General features: G+C 41.3%; 1 protein-coding gene across 1 annotated transcript in view; it reads left to right on the top strand.

The window, feature by feature from the left end:
• The window catches only part of LOC126470054 (phospholipase A-2-activating protein), a 137398-nt gene that overhangs the window by 20296 nt on the left and 96266 nt on the right, over positions 1-20836 (top strand). The window contains exon 4 of the mRNA XM_050097559.1: positions 10435-10579. Coding sequence (XP_049953516.1) covers positions 10435-10579 — 145 coding nt within the window. The remainder of the gene's footprint in view (positions 1-10434; positions 10580-20836) is intronic.

Genomic DNA, 20836 nt, shown 5'->3' with positions numbered 1-20836 from the left:
CCAAGCAGATTCAGAAGGATGTAGGTTGCAGTAGGTACTGGGAGATGAAGCAGCTTGCCCAGGATAGTGTTTCATGGAGAACTGCATCAAACCAGTCAGGACTGAAGACCATAACAACAATATGGTGAACATAGTTGCGTAAAAATGCTATTGAGAAAAGAGTAAAAAGTAATTACACAGTGTTATGATGCATTTCTAAAATAGATTAATAAGACAAGAAACACACTAAAAATAGAATGAAATGTAGAGGATAAAATTAATTTTCAACTATAAAATGTGTGAGAGTGCACTTGATTTTCCCTTGTTATCATGTATAAAAACAGAAATACAGTAGAAAACATCGGGAGCACTTACAAAACTTGTTACGTAGCATTTATGAACAGTTGGCAAAATACATCACATACAACAAGGAAGGGAGGCAACCAAACCATGAAACCTTAAAAACTGAGAAAAAGCCTCAAATTTGATCAAATTGAGAAAAGACCTTGAATTTCCGTCGGGATCCTGGTTTTGTAATAATATTCGCCACTTCACTTTTGTATACAGAAATATTGTTTAAATCAATTTAGGGGTGTATTGCAAAGCATTCAAATGATAGGCTATGTAGCTCGACATTATCTGAGTGTTTCTGTCTGTATATCAACGTCTTTGACCATATGACTTGATGTAATTTCTTTCCTGAATTGGCTCTCAGTTGAAGACACATGATGTTATTGCAGCATGACTGTTGAAATCACAGTTTAAGTGAAATAAGTGATTTATTAATGCTCTCAGGGGCTCAGCATTCATTTGCTGGCAACGGGCTTGGCGACCCTGGGGTTCCTGAGCTCTGAACTGGTATGCGTTGCCAGCGCTCTGTCACGATAACCTCTGGGAATGCTTCAGCAACCACTGTGTGGCGTGGCAGTGAAACATGGTGTGTCACAGGGAATGGGGATCTTGGCTTGACCACCTGAATCTTGAGGATGGTACAAATCTCTGTAATAACAAACAAACAACCGTCAGTCTCAATGTGTGTGGTGTGCTGATGAGATGCATGGCGGTTGAGGTGGAACAGTGATTGCCGGCAACCTCTGGGGAACCTGCCACACCTCAGTTGTATAAGGCTTTCCCTCTCTGTCTGGGTCTTCCCTAACTGCTTGTGGGAACACCATTACGCCTAAATCTCATGTTTCTACTCCCAGTGGTTTGGGTGGGGCACTGGGCAGTACAAACGTCTCAATTCTTAAGAGACCTCATGTGGCCAGTCCACCTGGTCATCTGTCAACAACAGTAAGCATAGTAACATACCACATCCTGTGGTGGATAACATTTTTGTTGTAATGAAACTTGTGGACAGTTCTTTTGAAAAATTGTTGCCATTCTATATCTGTAAAGGTCTTGACAGACTTGCAGGACAACTCAGATCTATTGTTGGGAAAGTACCAGAGCTCCAAGCACTAATAGAAAGCACTGACGCTCAAATCGTTATAGGCACTGAAAACTGGCTAAGTCCGGAGATAAGCTCATCCAAATTTTTGCGAAGAATCTAATGGTCTTCCAAAAGCATAGGCTAAACATGGTTGGCGGTGGCGTGTTTGTTGCTGTTAGTAGTTGTTCAACTTGTCGCGAAATTGAAGTAGGTACTTGCTGTGGGTTAGTATGGGCAGAGGTTATTGTTGGCAACCGGAGTAAAATAATAATAGGATCCTTTTACCGACCCCCCAATTCAGATGATACAGTTGCTGAAAGGTTCAAAGAAAACTTGAGTTTGATTTCAAGCATGTACCAAACTCATGCAATAATAGTTGGTGGAGACTTTATTTTACCCTCGATATGTTGACATGTTTAATTCTGGAGGTATGCATAAAATATCATGCAAAATTGTGCTAAACGCATTCTCTGAAAATTATTTCGAGCAGTTAGTACATAAGCCCATGCAAATAGTAAACAGTTGTGAAAACACTCTAGACCTCTTAGCAACAAATAATCCTGCGTTAATAATGAGCATCAAAACCGATACGGGGATTAGTGAACACAGGGTTGTTGTATCGAGATTGAATATTGTAATCCCCAAATCCTTCAAAAATAAGCGAAAAATATACCTATTCCAAAAAGCAGATAAAAATTCACTTGACGCCTTCCTGCGAGACAATCTCCACTCATTACAAATTAAAAATGTAAGTGTAGACCAGATGTGGCTTGAATTCAAAGAAATAGTATCGGCAGCAATTGAGAGATTTATACCAAATAAATTAACAAACGATGGAGCTGATCCTCCTTGGTACACAAAATGGATTAGAAAACTTTTGCAGGAACAATTAAACAAACATGCCAAATTTAAACAGACTCAAAATCCCCAAGATTGGTGATCTCTTACAGAAGCTCGAAATTTAGTGCGGACTTAAATGCAAGATGCTTATAACACTTTCGTCAACGAAACTTTGTCTCGAAACCTGGCAGAAAATCCAAAGAGATTCTGGTCGTATGTGAAGTATGTTAGCGGCAAGAAACAATCAATGCCTTCTCTGTGCGACAGCAGTGGAGATACTATTGAAGACAGTGCTACCAAAGTAGAGTTACTAAACAAGTAGAGTTACTAAACACAGCCTCCCGAAATGCCTTCACAAAAGAACTGGAATTGAGAACAGCTGTCAACATCAGTAACGTAGAAGTAAATACCCTTAGAGTAGTGAAGCTACTTAAATCAATAAAAGCAAGTCTTCTGTTCCAGTCTGTATACCAATTAGGTTCTTTTCGGAGTATGCTGATGCATTACCTCCATACTTAACAGTCATATACAATCGTTTGCTCGGCGAAAGATCTGTACCAAAAAACTGGAAAGTTGCACAGGTAACACGAATATTCAAGAAAGGTAGTAAGAGTAATCCATTAAATTACAGGCTCATATCGTTAACGTCGATATGCAGCAGGAGTTTGGAACATATATTGTGTTCGAACATTATGAATTACCTCGAAGGAAACTATTGACACACAGTCAACATGGGTTTAGAAAACATTGTTCCTCTGAAACACAACTAGCTCTTTATTCACATGAAGTGTCGAGTGCTATTGACAAGGGATTTCAGATGGATTCCATATTTCTGGATTTCCGGAAGGCTTTTGACACTGTACCACACAAGTGGCTCGTAGTGGAATTGTGTGCTTATGGAATATTGTCTCAGTTACGTGACTGGATTTGTGATTTCCTGTCAGAGAGGTCACAGTTCGTAGTCATAAAGTGATTTCTGGTGTTGCCCAAGGTAGTGTTATAGGTCCTTTGCTGTTCCTTATCTATATAAACGGTTTGGGAGACAATCTGAGCAGCTGTCTTAAGTTGTTTACAGATGACGCTGTCATTTATCAACTAATAAAGTCATCAGAAGATCAAAACGAATTGCAAAATGATTTAGAAGAGATATCTGAATGGTGCGAAAATTGGCAGTTGACCCTAAATAATGAAAAGTGTGAGGTCATCCACATGAGTGCTAAAAGGAACTCGTTAAACTTCGGTTACGCGATAAATCAGTATAATCTAAAAGCCATAAATTCAACTAAATACCTAGGTACTAAAATTACGAACAACTTAAAGTGGAAGGAACACACAGAAAATGTTGTGGGGAAGGCTAACCATAGACTGCATTTTATTGGCAGGACACTTAGAAAAGGAGACTGCCTACATTACACTTGTCCATCCTCTTTCAGAATACTGCTGCTCGGTGTGGGATCCTTATCAGATAGGGCTGATGGAGTACATCGAAAAAGTTCAAAGAAAGGCAGCACGTTTTGTATTATCGCGAAATATGGGAGAGAGTGTCACTGAAATGATACAGGATTTGGGCTGGACATCATTAAAAGAAAGGCATTTTTCGTTGCAATGGAATCTTCTCATGAAATTCCAATCACCAACTTTCTCCTCCGAATGCAAAAATATTTTGTTGACACCGACCTACATAGGGAGAAACAATCACCATGATAAAATAAGGGAAATCGCAGCTTGCACGGAAAGATATAGGTGTTCATTCTTTCCGTGCGGTATAAGAGATTGCAATAATAGAGAATTGTGAAGGTGGTTCAGTGAACGCTCTGCCAGGCACTTAAATGTGATTTGCAGAGTATCAATGTAGATATATGAAGAGACTGTGGAATGTTACTCTTCTGCTGGAGGCTATGAGGGCTCTCCAAGTACAGAAGCTGTTGAACGCCAAGCTAGTTATAGAATATCCCATCATCAGGGAGCTGCACACTGAGTTGAGTAGTGTTAAAGGTATTGTGACATGCTGGGACATTACGGGTATGTATACAAAAGAACTGCAACAGGAATGGGAAAGTGCATGGGTGACTGAAGTCCAAAATTTTATGAAAAAGGTTGATGGGAGCTCCAAAAGTCAGCATCATTTATTCTAACATTCAGTCTGCCGAAGTTGTCAGAGTATTTGCAGCAGGATTTCTCCGGCTTAAGGTAAGACTGTACGTCCCAAATGTAATGTGCTGTTTCAAGTGCCAACACTGCGGTCACACCACTATGGGTTGCGACGGTTGGGCTGCGTGTGGATGATGTGGCAGTGAGGTGCACATACAGGGATTTCAAAGCACTGTGCCATCCAGGTGTGTTAATTTCTCTCAGGCCCATCCTGTTTAGAGGACTGTCCTGTCTTTGCTGAAGAAAATGAGATGCAGGGAATTAGTCACACAGTGTGTCTTGTACTCTGATGCAAAGAAGGAATTTAAGGTCACACAACCACCAAGTTTCATCAAGTCTTTCGCCGTGGCATTGAAGAATCCTGGCTAGAAGGTCAGTGTTAGCACCATGACTATGACTGCTGAGCATCGTAAAATCTACCTGCACCTCTGGTCCCCCAGCCCAGTCACCCTATAGTTGAAGCATTGAAAGTTGCCGAACATAATTTCAGTGTAGATGGTAAACCCTCATGACAGACATCTGAAGAGATCCAGCAGAGTGTTTCTGTTCCACCAGCCTTGTCATCGTCCCCCAAAATCCAAGCTGGGGACGAATGCCAAATGGCCAGTGGTCTGCTCCGAAGCCATTGGTCCATGTGATCTTGTTGCTGTCTGATGGATCTGATGATTATCATACTATCGCTGGTATGGGTGTCGAGATTTGCTTGAGGGACCAGTGAGTCCCTCAGGTGACTCCACCCCCTCCCTCCATTCCCGTCTCATCACCACGGTGGAACAAGAAGGGCAAAGACAGAGTTAAACCTCACCATTAAAATGGCTTCCATATTGCAGTGGAACATTAATGGGTTCGGGACACATTTGGGGGAACTGAAAGTGCTGGTACAGGAACGCTTGGGTTTGCAGGAAGCACATTTTAAAGCATCTGATAACCCTCTCATAAGGGGCTATGCTCTCCATCACAAGGATGACCTGACTGGTGAAAGTGCCAAGGGAGGGGTCACTTTGTCAATAACATGCACCACTCCTGTGCTCTCCCCCTAGCTACTGACCTGCAAGTGGTTGCAGCTGAAGTTCATGTATGTTGGAGGATTACTATTTGCTTGCTATATTTACCTACACATGATGCGATTGACTCTGAGGCCCTAACAGGTCCTACAGAACAACTCTTCCAACCATTTCTCCTATGGGGAGACTTCAATGCCCATCATATGTTGTGGGGTTCAGTACATGAATGCTTATGCGGAGAAGTAATATCAACATATAAGTACAGATTGAATATAATCTATAACTCTTTAACAGCCTTGTACTATTGGAGGTGGCCATACATAGGAGTCAGTTGTGTTTTTTTAATCTCATAAATGCATACACCACTACTTGGAGATTTAACATCCTTCTCCAAACTGTTTCAAAGCCTGGGAGATTTTTGACAATTAATGGGTGTAGGTTTTCACTGCAAAAAATATTTGTGCTTTAACTGTTCACATAATGTTTTTAACAATTCAAAGATCCAAATTGGGGCAGTGGGGTACACTATTTAAAATTATAATGATTTTGTATCATTACTAGACATAATCTTTGTCAAGAAGTTACTCTGGTTACCGTTGATGAAAGATCTAACAACAAAGCACATAAAATAACTGCAAATTGTGAAATAACCCAGCAAATTAGTAAGGGATTTGTGATTTGCCTTTCTATAAATGGTGAGAGAGATCCTGCAGGGACTATGGCACTATTTATGTAGGGATCAAAATTGTAAATACTGTCAACCAGGTTGTCAACAGGTACTCGTCAGACTGTACAGATGATAGTGAATCACTGCTCCACACATTGTGATGCCTCCTAGCTAGACAGACCCTGAAAGTATTAGTACTGCCATGTTCATTGTGGTTTCATCTGGTCAACTAACCAAACTTTGAGTGATTGTTTAGAAAGTCACCATATGCGACAAAATTTTCTGGAATCTTTTCTAAGGAATATCTTATGGTCTTGGTCTGTGGCTTCAAGATGGTGAGCCAGGGAGGATAAGGTGAGGGAGGGGTGGGGTGGACTGGTGCCCTGGCTACATTAAACACACGATGTAAGTTTTGAGGCTGAATAACTACAAGAAATATTGAGCTCCAGAATACATTTTTTTAAGTGATTTTCTACAGTTTTATGGGAATTTCATGATTTTATCACCATATCTACTGCTGAATCTAAGAAAGGGGGTACCCTGGGTTGCTACATAGTTCAGATGTTATCTTCATGAACAGCTAACAAATTAAGGCACATAATTGTGTGTTTTTCATTGGGCACTGGAGAGGATGAGAAGCCGTTGCAGCAGAAAATTTCTCATCTGCTGTGTTTCTGTGTTCTAAAAGCAGTAGGTCCAAATAGTGTATTGAGCAGAATAAATGTTACTCATAGTCCACGACACATGCAGCGGATACAGATTTAAAGCAAAAGAATGTAATCTGCTGGTTACAAGAACATGTTCACATAAAGTGATGCAACAAAGAAGCAAGAGTGTTTGACATAGAACAACAATGATTTGGTGTCCCATTTCATAGCATTCTGCCATCTAGCTAGCAAGTAAAAGAATTATGGGCCATTGGGAAGGCAAATGGTTAGAAGCGACAAACAAGAAGCTGACAATCAAGAACCTAGACATGAAGAATTTCCTGCCAACCACACACTACTATCCTCTCTGATGAAATGGTCTGCTAATTTGTGAAAATTGTAGAGTATCACCTTGAGTAAACATTTTAACAATATGTGTTTTATTTGCTGATTCAGTAGCAACCCTCAACTTATCTAGACTCTGCTCTATATTTTAGACAGCAATGGGACAAGTGCAGCGTGTAATTTAAAATTTTGTAATGTATTGAGCCTGCTTCCTAAATATTTAGTAAGGAGACTGTAACATGTCCTCAGAGTGGTTGCCTCTTTCATTGTTCATTATTATTGGTGAGCCCGCCCCCCCCCCCCCCCCCCCCCCCCAACACACACACACACACACACACACACACACACACACACACACACACACACACACACACACCATGGTAAAGTTAAATTTTATGCAGGCTGCTGTTAGGTTCGTTAATAAAAAGACTGACCAACCACATGTTTCGCTAACAGTTAGATATGACTATTGTAAGTGTTGTAGTTTTTAGCATGTTGTCTGGACCAGTCCCCAAACCCTGGGCGTTATGTCAGTGATCAGTCGCATATGTCAATTTTATGGTTTTACAAGAGCTTTACTCTTTTGTGAACATTGATCAAGGTATTGCAGTGCTAAAATACCATATACCCTATTGGAAGGATTGTGATTCATATCCCTCTCTGGCTGTCAACTTTTGGTTTTGCATGGTTTCCCTTAATCATTTAGACAAATGCTGGGATGGTTGCTTTGAAAAGGACACATAGTTGCCTCTATCATCCTTTCCCCTATTTGAGCTTGTCCTACATGTTTAATCTACATCTACATACATACTCCGCAATCCACCATATGGTGCATGGCGGAGGGTACCTTGTACCACAACTAGCATCTTCTCTCCCTGTTCCACTCCCAAACAGAACGAGGGAAAAATGACTGCCTATATGCCTCTGTACGAGCCCTAATTTCTCTTATCTTTGTGGTCTTTCCGTGAAATATAAGTTGGCGGCAGTAAAATTGTACTGCAGTCAGCCTCAAATGCTGGTTCTCTAAATTTCCTTAGTAGCGATTCACGAAAAGAATGCCTCCTTTCCTCCAGATACTCCCACCTGAGTTCCTGAAGCATTTCCGCAACACTCACGTGATGATCAAACCTACCAGTAACAATTCTAGCAGCCCGCCTCTGAATTGCTTCTATGTCCTCCCTCAATCCGACCTGATAGGGATCCCAAACGCTCGAGCAGTACTCAAGAATAGGTCGTATTAGTGTTTTATAAGCGGTCTCCTTTACAGATGAACCACATCTTCCCAAAATTCTACCAATGAACCGAAGACGACTATCTGCCTTCCCCACAACTGCCATTACATGCTTGTCCCACTTCATATCGCTCTACAATGTTAAACCCAAATATTTAATCGACGTGACTGTGTCAAGCGCTACACTACTAATGGAGTATTCAAACATTACAGGATTCTTTTTCCTATTCATCTGCATTAATTTACATTTATCTATATTTAGAGTTAGCTGCCATTCTTTACACCAATCACAAATCCTGTCCAATGGTCATGTGGTTGATGGGACATTAGTGTTTAATGTTCCATTGTTCTTTTCCTCCTTTCAGGGGAAATGGAAGGACTGTTATAAATTTTTATTACCACTCATAAAATCCCCCTCTCCCACTGTTACCTTCCAACAATGAAATGATGTTTTGTGGAATGAACTCAGTCTCTAGCAGGTGTAGGACAAGTGTAATTTGTGTTGGTGTGGGTTGGGAGAATGGGTTTGCTGTGCAGGTTTGTCCTGTATGAGCTACCCTTCTCACCCTCTTCTGTCTTAACATTGTTCTCAGTACCTTATGATTTGTTAAAATTGCATGTGGTAATCATACTATTGTGACAGCATGAGTCACAACTTCCACTTGAGTATAATAAATAGTTACATATGTGGTCAAATAGATATTTTAAGTGTAGCGAATACACACTCTGTAGCTGTCGCGTGTAATGTCATGCAGCGATGCAAGGAAGGGGCTTCGAGAGCAAGATGCGGAGACTCTGTCATTGATGGCCATGGGGGCAACTTGCTAATCTCACACTACTGGTATACAAACTTGTTGCTCTCATGTCTGCCAACAACAGTGTCTCCACTTCTTGCTCTGAGTCCCTTCCTCACACTTTTGCTTGACATCACATCAAACAGCTACAGAGGGAGTATTGATTACATCATTAAAATTTAAAATAAGTCTTTGATCACACATGTAATTATTTATTATATTTAAGTGATAAGTGTGACTCATAATAAATGTGTTCTGTACAAATCAGTTTTATTCAACCTGTCATGATAAGTATACATATGTATAAAAGGTATTACTTAAAAAAACTGTCAGAGAACTTCATAATACTTTCAAAGCGAGTTAATTATATTCTCGTTGGGTGTGTAGTCTGATCATGATAATCTTGACTCATTATTTGTTTGTCCAGGTGAGAATGCTGTTTGCTGAATGTCATTAGAACTGATTCCTGATACAAATGGTAGCCGTTTTGAACATCACCCTGTTTTTATCTAAAATAAAAAAAATGGTATTTCACTTGTCAGGCAGAGGCAGTATTGTGTAGTGATTCATCGTTTCTGCCCGTTTTCACCACTGGGATGCTGCACCCCCTCTTGATGTTATGGGGCTGCAGTGATAGTTTCTCTCACAGGTGCTCTGTTTCTCAGAGGTGTCTGAAAAGGCATGGCAGGAATCAATTGTGATGAGATTTATCATCTGAAGCCAGTGGCCAAATAGACTGCTGAATATTGTGTCAAGATGACTGTGTGGTGTGGCTGCAGACTGGACAAGGATATAATCAGTATATGAATTGTTCCTTATTTTTATCCTTCGCTTGTCATTGTGGACTAGTCAATGTTGAAAGACATTTTTTTTCCCCATGTTGTCATCCTGAGACAGCAGTAGAACAGGCACTGTTGTGGCTTGATTAGGAGAAGTGGACTCCTATCACATCTCTGATCTGAGAGGGAAACCATAGTTGTCCTTGTAATCATTGATGGTAATGGACATTGTGTGTGAGGAAATGTTTGTTCTGTTCACAAAATTTATGCACTGATATTGAGCAAGGGTGTGATGACCATATACAGTGATATCTGTCAACAAAGTATTTGAAATATGTAGTTGTCCATTTTATGCTTTTATATATTTATAATTTAACTAGACTTTAATGAAACTGGTAGGTACTGGAGATTTTTCATGGGCCTGTGAGAATTATCCATCTTATTTGTACAACATTTACCCATAATATTAATTATATCTAGGGACATTTGAAAATTATCGTATTTCAGTAACAAAATTCCTAGATGTCATACATAACTTTGTTATATAAAAGTATTTTTTTTTCAGGTCATATGGATTGTGTTAGAGGTTTAGCTGTACACTCAGAAGCAAAGGTTCTTTCATGTTCCAATGATTCATGTGTAAAAATTTGGGATTTAGAGGAGATGTCATGCCTAGGTACATGGTATGGCCATGAGAACTATATTTACAGGTAAGTTTATTGTACAGCAGATGCAGTAGTTATACTAGCAATGGCAGTGTCAAGCTATGGTTATTGGTGCTGTTGTGTCAGTGCCATCTGACATTTTGGCTCATGGGATGTGATTGCTAACCAGAAAATATATATATATATATATATATATATATATATATATATATATATATGTGTGTGTGTGTTTGTTTGTTCATACTTCATGTGGCTGTTCTTCAGTGTTCCTCCTGTACCAGCTCATATTAGTTTATTTAATACATTAAACTCTACGGCATCTGTGTTGCCATTTACAGTACGTTGTATTCCAGTGACAGTTAATTGAATATTTTCTTTCAAAACATTATTACTTTGTCTCGCTTGAGACTTTTGTATGTGGAATATTATTAAGGTAGGTCATGGTAGCCCAGGCAGTATGTAGCATTGTTGAAACATGTCATATAGAAAACGAAGATAGGTCACAACCACCTGCGTTAACATGTCGTGTATGTGGTGGCAACTGTTCAGATTATCAGCTGTGCAAATAGTTGGTCATGTGGCACTCCCTATCACTGCACCAGGTGCTGATCCCATACGATGACGACGAATGCAATCTGGTGATGTTCATTCTTCTTGGCACCTACATGCACAAATACATCCGCCATGATACTTTAGGCAGTACTGGGATTTATGTGACAAGATAAAGTGGTGCCGGTCCTGTACCCACAATTGTAGTTGGAGAGAGGAAAAGGGGAAGTGATACTGGTACACAAAGTACCCTCTGCCACACACTGTAAGGTGGCTTGTGGATTGTAGATGTAGAGGAAAATTAACCTCTCTGTGATGCACAATACCACTCTTGTAGTGTCAGCCACTGGAGTTTGATGTTCATCTCTGTAATGCTCTCGCACTTACTAAATGGATTCGTGAAGAAATGTGCCACCCTTTATTGGATCTTCTCCGTGTGTCTTCCGTTAGTTGTCCCTATAAGAGTGTGTGCCTTTTGAACAATACTCAAGAACTGGTTGAATGAATGTTTTGTGGATGAATGACATTTCCTTTAGGTTTGTCCAGTGAACTTTGTTCTGGTGTTTGCTTTTCTGGTAGGTCGTTATATGTGGTCATTCCATTTTAGGTGATTTATGATGGTTGCTCGCAGGTATTTCATAGTTGTTACTGTTTACATTAATTAATTGATTGGCTGAACAGTAGTAACTCCTGTGCCTATTTATATGTAATAAATTACATTTCTTTACGTGTGGGTCACTGATAATGTGTGTGTGTGTGTGTGTGTGTGTGTGTGTGTGTGTGTGTGTGTGTGTGTGTGCTTGCGTGTGTGCGTGCGTGCGTGTGTGTGTGTGTGTGTGTGTGTGTGTGTGTGTGTGTTTCATCTTAGAATATTTCTGGTACTGTCTAACGTTGGCATCAGCCAATATCTCTTATAGTGTTATGAGTCACTGTTGTGTTGTTAGTAAAGTGATTCTTGTTGAATGATTTTTGGGTGTGTGCATGTTCTGAATTACATCCTGCAAGTTTGTGAATAAAAGAATGTATCAGTGGTATCTGGAAGTCTGGAAACAATTCCTGGCACACAATGGTAACCAAACTAGAGAGGCTTGTGTTTTATACCCTGATGCTTCACCCAAATGAAGTAGTTTGTAACAGCTGTTTTTAATAATCATCAGTAGTTCTGTCTTGCGTCAGGTCCAGACATGGTACTTAGCCACCTCTCTCTATCTTGTGCTTTTCTTTTCAGTTTCACATTCTCTCTTTCTTCCTTGGCAGTGTTTTTCCTTTCCATTTACAGTCCTTCATTTCCTTGCTGGAGGAAGCACTGTCTTCTCAAGATGTGCAGACAATTTTCCTTTTTTTATGTGTGATACCTAAGAGGCTTCTGTTTTCCCCAAGTCCAACACTAATTCATTCTTTAACCTGTTTCCCCAGTACACACCCTCTAGATTCCTTCATACCCACATCTCCGGTGCCTCCAGCCTTATTTCCTCATCTTTTCTTTCTATCCAGATCTATGTTCCGTTTAAAACTATGCTACAGCCATAGCATTTGGCTAATCATTTTTCTCAGGTTTTTGTTCGTTGGCCTGTAAAATGATTTATTTTTTTATTGTTGAATGCTTTCTGAGCTGTTGCTATTCTTGCTGCTTACGCCAGTCATATTTTATGCACTCTGTTGTAATATTTCTCAGGAATTTGAATTTTGAAACCTATTGTATTGTGATTTTGGCCTTCTCTCTGTTTCTTCCCAGTATTATGCTTTTGGTCTGTTTTTTACTTATTTTCCTTCCAGATTCTTCATATTTGATATTTAGGGCTTCCTCTATTTCATGAAGCACATTATTAGATCATGATCACAGCACCATGTCATCAAAGTATACTGCATTCACTTGAGTATAGTATAAGACAACCTTGAATGTAAGAGAAGCCCCCCCCCCCCTTTTTTTTAAGAAGTTCCTTGACAAAAATTTATTTTTAACAGAATCTGACTACTCAAAATTACAAATCATGTTATTGACGTAAAGTATCTGTCAGAAAGTTAAAATGTACCTATTCTAAACTTATGCCATTTATTGATTGTCCTCATTTTAATAATATTAGGAGAAATAAAATAAACAAAAATAAATAATTTGTATCAATTTTTGGACAATTTTTTACTTGTTTTTCGTACTAATCCACTCCTCCTCCTCCTCCTCTTCTTCCTCCACCACCACAATGATGCACAGCTGTGAAATATATATCTTCATTGTCAGAAATATTTGTGTGTTTCTTCCAAATATGTTTCTATATTTGGGGTTGTCATTATGGTTGGACCTGAGAACACAGCTTTTTTTTCTGAATATGTATTGGATTTTGCTTCTATACTGATGTGAGATTTTTACAATGTCTCTTGCTTCCAAACTTTTAGCAAGTTCGTCGCTCTTTCATTAGGTGTGTGGAAGCAGCTGACACACCTCCTTTCATTCTCGTCACAGGTTTCGGCGAGCATCAACAATATTGAAGCAAGAAACACATAAGTAAACCACTAGCCTCTACCTAGATTTAGTGTCTCCTGCAGAAATGAGTACTATTGTTGAGTATTTGTCGAGTTTTAGTCAGTTCGATTCTGACTACAAATGGATTCGGGCAAACTGCAGTTTAAATGTGGTAGATGTTCATAAAAAGCCAAAGTACATGGTATAGATTCCCACGGTTGGCAACACAACGTAATTTACTGCTTGTTTATCACTCCCTTCCCTGCAATCATCCTAGCTGCTGGTGTCACTACTCCCCTTCCAACCCTTCTGTAGTGCTGAGCTTAAGTAACTAAAAAGGGATTTTGTGGTTGTAATTTATTCTCTGATACAATTACAGTCAGTTTGATATGATTTATGTACTGTGTTAGACATTTCATTGTGGATTAGTTTTCCTTCCTGTTTCAACTGTATACCACCATCATGCTCTAAGGCTGATAATGTTTTTACCCTGTATTCTAATACATGAACACTTACTAATTCATTATGGTCTCCCGTAACCAAATAAAATATTGGTCTGGGTTCAGAATCAACTAGTGTTTCTTAAAGGACAACATTTCTATTTTTGAATGTTACCTTCACTTAAAAAGTGGCATTAATGTTTTCGTACGGTATCCGTACATGTATGGGAACACTTATTGCAAACCTGTTCAAATACAACAAAAGTTTGTAAGATGATAGAATTTAATGCTATTTCCTCCTTTGTTTCACAAAATTGTCAATTTTTAATCAGAGCAATAGACTGTTGTAGTGGCTAGTTCATAGTTTCTCTTGTATCTCTTGCACTAGTGCCACGCAAGTCAGTGTCATATGATTTTTCAAGCAACATAAATTCTGTATCAAGCACTTTGACATGTTTGGAAATATCGAGCCTGTTGGAATGCGAGTATTGTTTGCTGAGCCCTGCCCTTCCATATTCTTAAAGATAAATCTGCATGTGACCTCAATAGCCAAAGCTTCATCTCTAAACTTAAGATGACCCTGTTAAATATAGGACTACCCCCTATATACTCTACTGATCAACATAAAAATGTTGACTTCAGCAGTAATAGTTAAATCTGCAAATATGACCCTGTTGGAATGCGAGTATTGTTTGCTGAGCCCTGCCCTTCCATATTCTTAAAGATAAATCTGCATGTGACCTCAATAGCCAAAGCTTCATCTCTAAACTTAAGATGACCCTGTTAAATCTAGGACTACCCCCTATATACTCTACTGATCAACATAAAAATGTTGACTTCAGCAGTAATAGTTAAATCTGCAAATATGACCCTGTATTTTTAGAATCACAAATTTGGATAAAAACCTTTTCTTGTAATCAGGTAAATACCACAAACCTCCCATTCTTTTGCCTCCTATACACATTCCTATCATTTCATCCATGCACTACTAGGTTGACATTAAATAGCATAGGTGAAAGGCTGCATCTCTGCCAGACTTCTATTCCTTTTCCATTAGTTCTCCATTAACTTTTACTCTGGCTTTTGGCATAAGCTATAACTATTAAAGAACTTTTTCTCTCTAGTCGATGCCATGTTTCCATAGGATAAGCACCATTGTCTCCCACATTACTCTGTCAAAATCTTCCAAATCAATAATGGCAACATAAGTATGCCCATTCTTTTCATTGTACCTCTGTCTTAGAATATACCATCTCTTGTACCCGCCACTATTCTGAAATCACCAATAAACCCTCGATTCTTAAAGTGTTGAACTCCCATGTATAAAACAGCTTCAGATGTTTCATTACTTCACAAATGCATTTCTATGTTAAATACTTGCCTTGAAGCATGTGAGTGAGTAGTAGTTTAAGACAGGTTTGAACTTATGCTTAAAGTTTGTTGGAAGTCCACAGGTGCTCTCATTATGAAACACTGAATGAATGTAAACTGGGTAATTTGCACACCATTTTAAGGAAAAGCTAGTTTTTCATACATATCAGTGGTTGAGATCATATCTCCTGAACTGCATGTTGTACAATATCATTTTGCAGGTACATTCAGTGGTATATGTGAATACTGTCTGAAAACTGTGTTGTGAATAGAGTTAGTAGTAAAGAGGTAATAAATTAAAACCTCATGCCTTATGCTGAAGTTTGAATGCAAGAACAGCGAAAATGTAATAAGTGATCAACTTTTCTCCTTTCATCATTTTGTGGGGGTATCAGTGAGAAATATTTTCTTAAAGTTTTGAAATTATGTGTAAAGTTTGTTAGGCATCACTAATTGCTCTCATGTTCAAACACTGAATGAAGTAAGTCCATGTATTTGTGCACTGTCAGTTCTGCTGCCTCAAGACACACAGTTTCTAACTGAAATGCTTTTCTTACTATTGTTAAACTTTCAACATAAGACTAATGAGTAGATTATGACAGCATTTAAAATTTTTAAATTCGATCGATAATTAACCGAAATATTGAAATATTTGTTGCCAATTCACTGCAATTGGTACTAAATTCTGGGATAGCCTTTTAGTAATATAGATGCTGCTCTTCTGTAATGACTCTGTTCAGCTTGCTGTATATGAGTCAGTTCATCACTCTCAGTAAAACAGTAGTGCATTACACTTAATAAAAAGTCTCTACCGTGATTGATTCCAAGAAGTTAGACCACTCTGTCACTGAGTATTTTCCCTGTACATTCGTAATAGTTCTTCCTTTCTATATCCATGTAAACTTTTTAATACTTCTGTTGGAAGCTGGACCATCCATGTAGCCTTTCCATTTTTCTTCTCCTTAAGTCACTGCCAGTTGATTCTTTAGAATGTTGAAGTCCTTCTTTTGTTCATTCACTATAGTTTTTACTTCCAGTTCAGGTTGTTCTGTTTTCTGTCTACTTCCCCCCGCCCCCATAAAACTACTCAATGTATTCCTTGCACCTCTCCTGTACTGTGTGAGAGTCATTCACCATCTGGAGTCTATCTGTGCCAGTCTTTCATCCCTCTTTCTTACACATAAACCTGATTGCATCTGTATTCATTCAGTATTACCTGTTGTCTCTCTAACCATTCAATAGCATTACGTTACTCCTTGATCTACTTGTGTGTGGCTCCAGCTGTCTTCCTTCTTACTAAATTGTTAAAAATTGTTGAGTATTCTTTTTCCCTTTCATGTACTTACATTTTACCAATTCCTTCTTTTCTCTGTATTATAGACAATTTCATGTGATAGCTTCTCTTTCCTTTTTCTCTCACTGCAGTACTTGTCTCATTGTCTCATTTAAATTATGTTGAAAGTTTTCCTGTCTGTGTTGATGTTACCTCACTTATTCTCCCTGAATTTTCCTACAAAAGAGTCTTCTACTTCCTTAAGTGTTCTTTATTTCTATAAATGTTTCAAAATTTAGTATGTATATTTTCAAACCCTTTCCAAACTCTCTGACAAGTGGATTGTGACCTGAGTTGCTATCTGCTCCTGAGTAAACTTTCGAATTTCTCATTTGTATACCTTTATTGGATTAACAGATAGCCAATTTGGTAATGTTTTATGGTTTAACCAAGGTAGTCCCTTCCTGGAGTTTGAGGTGAAATTTTACCTTTGGATTCTTATTCAAAGGTCCATACCATGTGTGTGTGTGTGTGTGTGTGTGTGTGTGTGTGTGTGTGTGTGTGTGTGTGTTTAGGGAAACAGTACTTTTGTAACTTTCCACTTATGTCAATACAGGCAGAAAGTATGTCCAGTCAGGCTGAGCTACCCACCCTGGGTTAGACACTGTTTGAAGCCACCCATCCTCTGTCAGGTGCTGTTATCCTCTGAGCTGTTGTCCTCCCTCCGAGGAGGTTGTTGGTGCTCTCTGGGGCGAACTCGTTGTGCCAGACCCCCAGGAGGTCCACAACTCTTTTGTGGATACGTGCGTGGCGAGCACGGGCCTCGAGCTGTTGCAGCCTTCTTTCTCTCCAGGGCTGCATTTCCTTCCCCTTCCCCTCCTTTCCCCTCTTTGCTCCTTTCCCGTCGCCCTCTCCTCTCCCTCTCTTGGTGTCCTTGCTTATGTTGGCCCCCGCTATCCTCCTGGTTCTGTTGGTTTTACAATCCGGCTTTGTTGCGTAATCATCTCCTCCTTTTGGCATTTTTTGGTCCCCCTCTGGGGTTTGACCTCCATTACAAAATTTCTCCTCCATAGTGTAAGCCATTTGGGGAAGAGCACCTTACCTAGTGTCTCCGACGTGCGCCCTCCTAGTACATTCCACCTTTTCTTTCACGTCGTTGTCTGATGCTAGGGTGCATAGCCAGCACGGTAGCGAGCCCGTGTGGTGGGGTCGCTATGTACCCTTTTGGTTGAGCCCCCTGAACACACAGGGATCACACTTCTGATACCTGAGCTGTGACCTCCTCATGCATACCTTGGAGTGGTTGCTAGTCATCCTGGAGCATCGAACTCCTGGTAATGGCCACCGTGCCAGACGGCCCTTGCTGTGGCTGGGTGGCGCCCGTGAGGAGAGCCCCTGATCGGAGTGGGTGGTATCAGGGCGGACGCTATGCAAATGAAACGCATACAGGTCTAGAACTCTGGCCGTTCTTCTGTGGCCGTCTCTCTGCGTGGAACTGATTCTTCAAGTGCTTCTTCTCTTGCCCCTTCGGCCTTCCCTTCCATGGCTACCCCCTGGGAAGAGGGTCAGGCCTGTCGGCTAGGGGCGAAACCTTTCCCCCGTTATCTAGTTTGCACCAGGACTGATGGAGATACTTTCACCAATACCAAACCTTTATTCTTTGTGGAACACATTGAAGACAAGTTTGGCGAAGTGGACTGCCTGAGTAAGATGCGGTCGGGTTCGTTGCTGATCAAAACTGCTTCAGCTGCCCAACCTGCGGCCCTTCATGCCTGTACCCATCTTGGCACAGCTCCTGTGTCCATTACCCCCCACCAGTCTCTAAATATGGTACAAGGTGTGATTTTTCACAGGGACCTCAGCCTTCAAACTGATGAGGAACTTCGGGACAATCTCAGACGGCGGGGTGTTCACTTTGTTCGGCACCAGTATCAATCGCATTGATACTGGTGCCTTTATCCTGGCCTTTGAAGGGGATACCCTCCCAGAGAAGTAAAGATTATGGTTTATCGATGTGATGTGAAGCCGTACATCCCACCTCCTATGAGATGTTTTAAGTGCTTGCGTTTTGTACACGTCTTCCCGCTGTTCACAGGCGTCTGCTGGTCAAGGGCGCCTCTCCCGGGATGCCCCTTCCCGGCACCTTCCAGGCCAAAGGTCTGCTGCCGCGCGACGACCACGAGAGCCGCGGTCTGTCGGCCCTCTGTGGTGACTGTGGACGTCCACTCCATGAGGGGAGTCCCTGTGTTCCCCCTCCTGTGTGTGTAAATTGTCATGGTAGTCATTCTCCACGTTCACCAGATTGCCCAGTATATAAGAAGGAAAAGAAGAAACAGGAGTATAAGTCCCTCGATCGTTTAACCTACACAGAAGCCTGTAAGAAATATACACGTCTTCATCCTGTGTCCATGACATCTAGTTACGCCTTGGTTACATCTTCACCCCTTCCTCCCCCTTCCTTACCCCCATCCCGGACCCCTCTCCTCCCCCCCTCCCGTGTGGCTCCCACACCTTCTCCTCTGGGCGTTGCTCCCCCGCCCCAGCTGGAGAAGTGTCCTGCTCCTTCTGCGTCTGCTGGTCAAGGGCGCCTCTCCCGGGATGCCCCTTCCCGGCACCTTCCAGGCCAAAGGTCTGCTGCAGCGCGACGACCGCGAGAGCCGCGGTCTGTCGGCCCCCAGGTCGCCCGGTCTCTTTCTGTTCCTGATCTTGCTGCAGCTGGCTCCTTTATGCCACACAGCCCTCCTCGATCTCAGCCTGAAAAGTAGAAGAAACATAAGTCCCGGGACAAAGAGCCTCTGGTTTCACCAGAGGTCCCTTCCCCGACTTCGCAACCGGATTCTGACCTGTCGTTCATGGATGTGGCCCCCTCCTTGTTGGTGATGGGTGGGGACCCGGCGGTATGAGTGGCTTTAGCGTGTTCAGCCCCCATTTAAATCATCGTTCTGTGGTTCTGCAATGGAATTGTAATGGATATATCGTCACCTTCCGGAATTGAAATCCCTTCTTTCGTCTTACTCTGCATCTTGTGTGGTTCTCCAGGAATCTCATTTTACTGATTCTCACTCACCGGCCCTCCATGGGTTTCGTGTTTTCTGTCGAAATCGGGTCGGACCCCTGCGGGCTTCTGGTGGTGTTTGTACGTTGGTCCGTACAAACATTGCTAGCACGTGGATTCCTCTTCAAACTACATTGGAAGCAGTTGCTGGTACGGTCCACCTAGACTCTGCGGTCACAGTTTTCAATCTTTATCTCCCTCCTGGCAGGACTCTTACACCTGCTGCCTTAACTGCCCTTCTTCAGCAACTTCCTCCTCTCTTCCTCCTCCTTGGGGATTTTAATGCTCATCATCCCTTGTGGGGCAGTGCCTTTCCATCTAGACGAGGTCTTCTTATAGACCAGTTTATTGCAGACCACGACTTGTGCCTTCTTAATGATGGCTCCCCTACTCATTTCAGTGCCGGTCATGGTACTTTTTCTGCCATTGATCTTTCTCTTTCTTCTCCCTCTCTCCTCCCTTCATTACGCTGGCTGCCACACAACGACCTTTGTGATAGTGACCATTTCCCGTTGATTATCTCGCTCCCTTCCCGCTCCCCGATGGACAGGTTACCTAGTTGGTCTTTCCAACGCGCCGATTGGCCTCTATACACTGCACAGGTCGTGTTTTCTCCCTCTTTGTCGGGTTGTATTGATGATGTTGGGAATGATTCGTTTCTTCCCTTGGTTCTACTGTCCCTCTGTCACGTGTATGGGCTACACTTCGCTCTCTCCAAGGTTGCCATCGGCAGTCCACCCTCCCAGGCCTTCACCTTCCAAATGGCCTTTGTACGGACCCATTAGTTCTTGTAGAACATCTTGCGACCCATTTTGCAGTGGCCTCAGCATCAGCTTCCTATCCAGCTGCTTTCCTGCACCTGAAACAGCGGGCTGAAGCTTCCACCTTATGTTTTACCCCTTGTGAGTCAGAATCTTACAACGAACCTTTTAATGAATGGGAATTTCTTTCTGCACTTTCTTCTTCTCATGATACAGCCCCCGGCCCAGATTCCATTCATAACCAACTGCTTCACCATCTCAGTGCTCCACAACAGCAACATCTTCTTCAGGTGTTTAACCGTATCTGGCTCCAGGGTGACTTCCCTTCTCAGTGGAGGGATAGCATCGTGGTTCCTGTCCTTAAGCCTGGTAAGAACCCCTTATCTGTTGACAGC

The sequence above is a fragment of the Schistocerca serialis genome, chromosome 3 (genome assembly GCF_023864345.2).
Source record: "Schistocerca serialis cubense isolate TAMUIC-IGC-003099 chromosome 3, iqSchSeri2.2, whole genome shotgun sequence".
Classification (NCBI taxonomy): domain Eukaryota; kingdom Metazoa; phylum Arthropoda; class Insecta; order Orthoptera; family Acrididae; genus Schistocerca; species Schistocerca serialis.
This window is presented reverse-complemented; position numbering and strand designations above follow the sequence as displayed.